This window comes from Plasmopara halstedii (assembly GCF_900000015.1).
Source record: "Plasmopara halstedii genome assembly, contig: Scaffold_525, whole genome shotgun sequence".
Classification (NCBI taxonomy): Eukaryota; Oomycota; class Peronosporomycetes; order Peronosporales; family Peronosporaceae; genus Plasmopara; species Plasmopara halstedii.
In genome coordinates, this window is record NW_020187445.1 from 175,587 (window position 1) to 181,254 (window position 5,668).

The 5,668-nt window shown below is 41.9% G+C and overlaps 3 protein-coding genes across 3 annotated transcripts; 1 reads left to right on the plus strand and 2 right to left on the minus strand.

Annotated features, from left to right (window-relative positions):
• Nucleotides 1-2: 2 nt before the first annotated feature.
• PHALS_15449 (uncharacterized protein) lies at nt 3-1,222 on the minus strand. Its single transcript, XM_036407445.1, has one exon. The coding sequence runs from the start codon at nt 855-857 to the stop codon at nt 633-635; it is 225 nt and encodes a 74-aa protein (XP_036263147.1). The 5' UTR covers nt 858-1,222; the 3' UTR covers nt 3-632.
• Nucleotides 1,223-1,975: 753 nt separating this feature from the next.
• On the minus strand, nt 1,976-2,335 carry PHALS_10680 (uncharacterized protein; the record flags this gene model as incomplete). Its single annotated transcript, XM_024726147.1, has 3 exons — nt 1,976-2,063; nt 2,127-2,211; nt 2,287-2,335. 3 exons carry the CDS (start codon nt 2,333-2,335, stop codon nt 1,976-1,978), a joined length of 222 nt encoding a protein of 73 aa, XP_024576853.1.
• A 2,209-nt stretch (nt 2,336-4,544) lies between these two features.
• Nucleotides 4,545-5,177, plus strand: PHALS_10681 (uncharacterized protein; the record flags this gene model as incomplete). Its single annotated transcript, XM_024726149.1, has 1 exon — nt 4,545-5,177. The coding sequence occupies one exon, from the start codon at nt 4,545-4,547 to the stop codon at nt 5,175-5,177; it is 633 nt and encodes a 210-aa protein (XP_024576854.1).
• Between the last annotated feature and the right edge of the window lie 491 nt (nt 5,178-5,668).

Sequence of the window (5,668 nt, forward strand, 5' to 3'; positions counted from 1 at the left end):
TAAGGCGAGCGTCGTTTCCGATACTGGAAGGGGACTCACGACAGTTTCGCAAGTCAGTGCCTCATCGTCACTTAGTTTGGGCGCAGTTATGGTGGCTGGACTGTCCAAATAGTCGACAACAATATCCAAATCGCAATTATGAGCGACAAAACCATTTGAGCCTGAAGAGCAAATGACGAATTTTGAATCTCCAAGAGTAGTCTTGAAGAGATTTCCACTGGCGCAATTGATTGGTTCATGGCCAGCGATGGCACTAGAAACCATAGTGGCATTATTAAGCGCCGAGATGATGCCACTCAGAGGCGGTAGCAGGTTTGATTTAATACACTGAGCAGTGAAATTGCCCCCGTTACCAAGAGCGGATGTCACGGAATAGGCAATTCCATTTACCAGCATGTACGTGTAATCGGTGGTGCCGTCCATGAAGGCGGCGTAACCATCGTACATTATCGAGGTGTTGTCAGAGGACACGATCGGATTGGCAAAGACATAAAACTGGGATTGTCCAAAGATACTCATAGAAGGCCTTTTAAGCGTGAAATGAAGTCGTAAGGAAGGCGCGTCCATAATTGTTGTAGCCAATCGGCGCTGGGCTGTCTCATCGTGGATGGTTGCAAGCGCAGAGTTATTGCTCACCGAAAGCGCGAACAAAATGGACATAACCAAAGCGAGAAATGGACGGGGAGACATGAAGATCCACATGTGCGAATAGTGAAAGTGTCTTCAGAGTCAATTGCTAGTTTGAAGGAGAAATTAAAAGTGAAATATGAAACGTGGTGAAAATCCGACAAGTCAATTCTGCTAAGCAATTTGTCGATGAAGGTCTCGATAGCGAATTGATGTTGCAAATCCCGCATTGTGGATGTCAATTTACTATCAGCAAACCTGTCTTCAATGCGTCAAACAAGCATGTGCTGATTTATTTAAAGATTGAAGTTGTTGCGCGCAGTGATTATGACCACAACTCCACATGATTATCAACAGGATTAGCACTTCTTAAGAATTAAGAAGTTGCAGCATTGAGAAATTTCTTACACCTATTCGTATGCAAGTGGATCAACCTTCTGATTTGAATGGATGCATGATCTGTAAGGTGCATTACACTCAACACTGGGAAGCATTATAGGGTAAAGTACATGCTGATCTTGTAGACATCTTCATATTGTTCGAAGGATGGGAAACTCGTAAGCTTCTAAATGTGATGAATTGGTCGTATCAAAACCTGTTTGATTTTGATACGACCAATTCATCACATTTAGAAGTAATACATGTATAACACTTTGAATAATTGATAGATGAACCAATGCAGCAGAGAAAATACCCATTTGCTGCTCAGCTTCAACTTGATAATTATCGATTGACCTTTTGTTGTTTAGTCTTAGAGCATATGATGCAGGACGTCGCAGATTGTGCGAGACAAAGGCAAGTTGTTTTGACATTGGGACGTGTGATTAAGTGTGGAAGGGTTCAACTTAATGACAGCGAGCCATAGGCAATGATGACACAGGCAACAGACTAGCAAAGCACTATTGAACACACTCTATATTACATCGCAAAAACAAGTCAAGATTTAGATCGGTCCACATGGTTAAAACCGTATCCACCATGTGGTCATTTGGATGGCAGCGATCGACAAAATCCACCTATTCCTTGCTGTTCTTCTTGCATTACTCGTCACTTGGCAACAAAAGATCCTGAAGAACTGTGCTATAAGTAATTTCTCCTTTGTAACTTGCACGCCGTCGCGATTTCCTAATAACGGCATCTTTTAGCCGGCTTATCTCGTTCAAATCTTTCGCACGGGCTTTCAGCTATCTAACCTAAGCTTTCAATATGGTGATAGAAAAAAGAGTCGAATTAGCGCAAATACAAGCAAACATCTGCTCAAAGGCTAGCACATCTATACACGCGATCTGGTTAAAGTCACTATAACCAGAGCGTGTGTAAAGATGTGAAATCACATGTTGTCAAGTACCTAGATCCGCCATATATCCATTGTTTGACGATCACCCTGCCAAACCCTGTTTATTGTGCGGTCGCGATATGTGCGGCGCTGACTATGTCTTAAATCCCCATTTGTATATATCAACAAAAAATATTGAGTGCTGAATAAAAAAGAACAAAACCTTTGCAGCGTTGTATCAAGAGCCACAATGATCACATGCAAGTGAAGAAACGTAAATGTATGAACATTCGACGTGTCTGAGATGGCTAGTGAATTATGGATCAAATCACTCCAAGCATAATGTAATACCGTAAGTATTTTTCTATTCCATTTGACTGCACCTTTGCTGTCTGTGCATCTTGCGCGTTTGCATTCGTTCACAATGAGCATTCGGGCAATCCAGATTCCATATTTCTGTCATCCCATTGTGTCCTATGACAGGAGCTCGGTAATCAGCGATGGCTTGATCGTATTGCCAGATTAACATTAACGCAGAAAACTACACTACCAATTGTTTGAAGCGCCGTTTCTGGCAATGACAATCACTGTGCCAGTAAGTTCACTTCAAGGCTTCTACCAGAAATTCAAATTCGCTTCGTTGTATGTAGTAGCGTAGTAGATATCATAGTCGACTGACTACTTGAACATCGTACCCCCACTCAGCACTGTCTTGCGCTACTGTGGTAATACACCTAGTGATGATAAATGTCGCTTGCATTGCTAACTGGCCCGACCATTCCAGCTTCGTCTCGGCATAATTCGCATTCTGCATGACCAAACGTTACTCTCTTTTTCGTATGAAAATAACTGATTCCCTGGCTTTGTATCTTTTTTTACAGTCTCGGTGAAAAGTTCCATTTTTCATACACAGTCCAATAATTTGATGACATTGACGGTTACGAAACCTTAGTTTATGTGCGTGACCTGTTTGGTTCCGCCACTTCATGTCTGCACCTTCAAGCCCCGACAAATATATTTTGTGTACATGTCATACAAAAGATTTGGTGATTATATTTTGCTGTGTTAATGTATCATCTGACACATACTGTCGAGAAGCTTTTGCATGATGAGCCTTGAAGACAAGACTTGGAGAATCGATAAAAAACATATAAAAACAAATTATGATTGAAGACCGCTGCTGATGTACAAAATTTGCGAAGGCAATCTCGACCATTTTAGTAAAAAAGGACACGCATCATTAAAATACTACTACTCTACGTCAGCGGACTACTACATTGCGCGGTCATCACTTCTGCACGATCGTGCCCAAAGAAGTAGTGTGGTAAAGTAAAGCAGACGAAAAGATCCAGTTAACACAAGCGATTGAGTATCGTCGAAATTGTGACCTGCTCGGAATCGACCAAAACCGTAGAGTTCGGTAGAGCATCACCATTGTAAAATGTTCTTTAGAACTTCGGATGGTTATTAATTGATTTATTTTACATGCCCGGCTTCGGCGCGCTCGATGAAGTATAGCTAGCTGTTGCCTGCCAACAGCAATTGTGTCTAAGAGAAGCACACGATTACTTTAGATATACACTGGCACGGCTACGTGAGTGCAGAGCGCAATTATCGGACGGACAGACACAAGGAACAGTCTGTCAGCTCTTGAATTTATGCTCATTTACTGTTGGACCTTCCTCTCAGATCAATGCTAAAAATTATATTAAAGAACCTCTGTCGTTGTTTCTTTATGACTCCTGTTTCCAAATTTGAGCAGCTGTTGTTTGTGTTAATGGGCGTCTGCAGTGGCAAACGTGCATCGAAGCTGTGCAGGACAAGTGCCTTTAAATGCTTTGACATAACGAGGATGAAAAATGTATTCGCTACCAGCAGTGTCGTATAATGCACATTAACGATGCTAATGGAACGATTTTCGCGATGGGCTTACCCAGTCGTTGATGTTTTGAGCCACGATTAAACCATACTGGCATTGATTCAGGATATTGGTTGTTCCAAATTGACCGTACATACTGAAAACTCGAGTCCCGTAGCACTGACACTGCAAGGACTCCTAAATTATCCCTGAAAAATATTTCGCTAACTTATTACTCCAAGTGTTTACATTCTTAGTTTTTTTCAAATCAATAGTTTTCGCTATTTGATGTTATGAAGCATGTCAAGTAGATGAGATAACCAACGTGGCGACATGCCCACAGTACTACGGTAGCTGTCACATGTACATAATCAGAAGATAAAACAACTGGATATCTTCCGGTTGTGCAGATCAGAAATGAAGTTGGGACTGTTTATTTTCGATAAAGATTTCGCTTAAACGTATCAAATTTGATTGAACGACATCTACAAAGTCGACATCGTATATGCCCAACGTACCATTTCTTAGTACTATCAAAAAGGCTACGAGGTGTGTTTCTCATTTCTCGATTCTCTACATATGAATTAACAAGCACCAAGCCTCACCGCCATATGACCGATCTATATCTATCATGAGGGCCCCCACATCTTCGTATCAGGACTATGCGTTTGCTAAGTTTGTGCTGCTTGCTCCTGCTGCAAACGAAAAAACTGCCCAACGCCGACTGGCCCCAACACTCCATCCTTGCGACTTCTATATACGCTTTAACGGTCGTATATGAATATGAATCTTTACGGACAATCTCAGTTCTATGTCTTCGCCAACCCAGTCGTGTCGTCAGACAACACCTCGGTGATCTACGACGGCTACTCTAGAATCACAGACGGCGCCGGTGAGTTCACGTACACACTAGCGAATGGTATCGCCTATGTCGTTACGTCCTCTATGGGTAGCACAAGCGACTCCATTGCAGACTGTCTTGATTCAACCCTACTACCGCCTTTTAACGATATCATCTCGGCACTCAATAACGCCACTGCGGTCTCGAATGGCATTGTGGGAAATGACACTATCACTTGTGCCAGCGGGATTAAGTTTCAGGTTACCCTCAGCGATGCGACTTTTGTCATTTGCTCGTCAGGATCAAATGACTTTACCGCTTATGAAAGTGACATGGATATTACCGTCGACTACTTAAACAGTCCGGTCACCATCACTCCGCCGTCGTTAAACTCCGATGTAGCGCTGTCGTGCGAAACAGTCATAAAACCTATCTCAGTCTCGGAGACGGCGCTAGTTATATTGACTGGACAAGTCATTCTTCCTCAAAAAAAGAAACGTGAAAATAGTGAGTTGCTTCGTTTCATTGCCAGGAATGGTATGAGTTCTGTCATAGTGTTCGAACCGACATTTTAATTATTGTACACTACAATTAGTACAAAATGTTATTAGCGATTTGAACAGGAAGCTCCAATTGTCACACCGTTTGGATTTATTCAAGAACGGCGAGTGCTTACGGCTCCTTGGAAGAAAATTTCTCCGACGGTGTTTTTGTTGTTGACGAGGTTTTGCCTGTCAGCATCCAAATTTTCCGGGTGCAATCACGATGTTTAAGAACGCTACACGGATTACACTTTCGCAGAGTACATCCGTGAACCATCTATTATGAAAAATCCACTCTTGAAGCCATAAGAAAAATATGTTTACAATATTGAAAAAAATCATCCCCCAATCGCAGCAACATTGTAATGGCCAATTTGCCAAAAAATATTCGCGAGATGTGATACAATTGTGTTTTAAACACCATTGTTATGAAAAATACGGGGAACGTCAACAGGTCTATGTTTTAAACACTAAAAATACGAGACCTGGTAAAATTACCGAGTGTAGTTCACCGTTACATTGAA

Coding starts and splice junctions, on each gene's coding strand:
- PHALS_15449 (XM_036407445.1), bottom strand. CDS start 857: ATGCGGGATTTGCAACATCAATTCGCTATCGAGACCTTCATCGACAAA.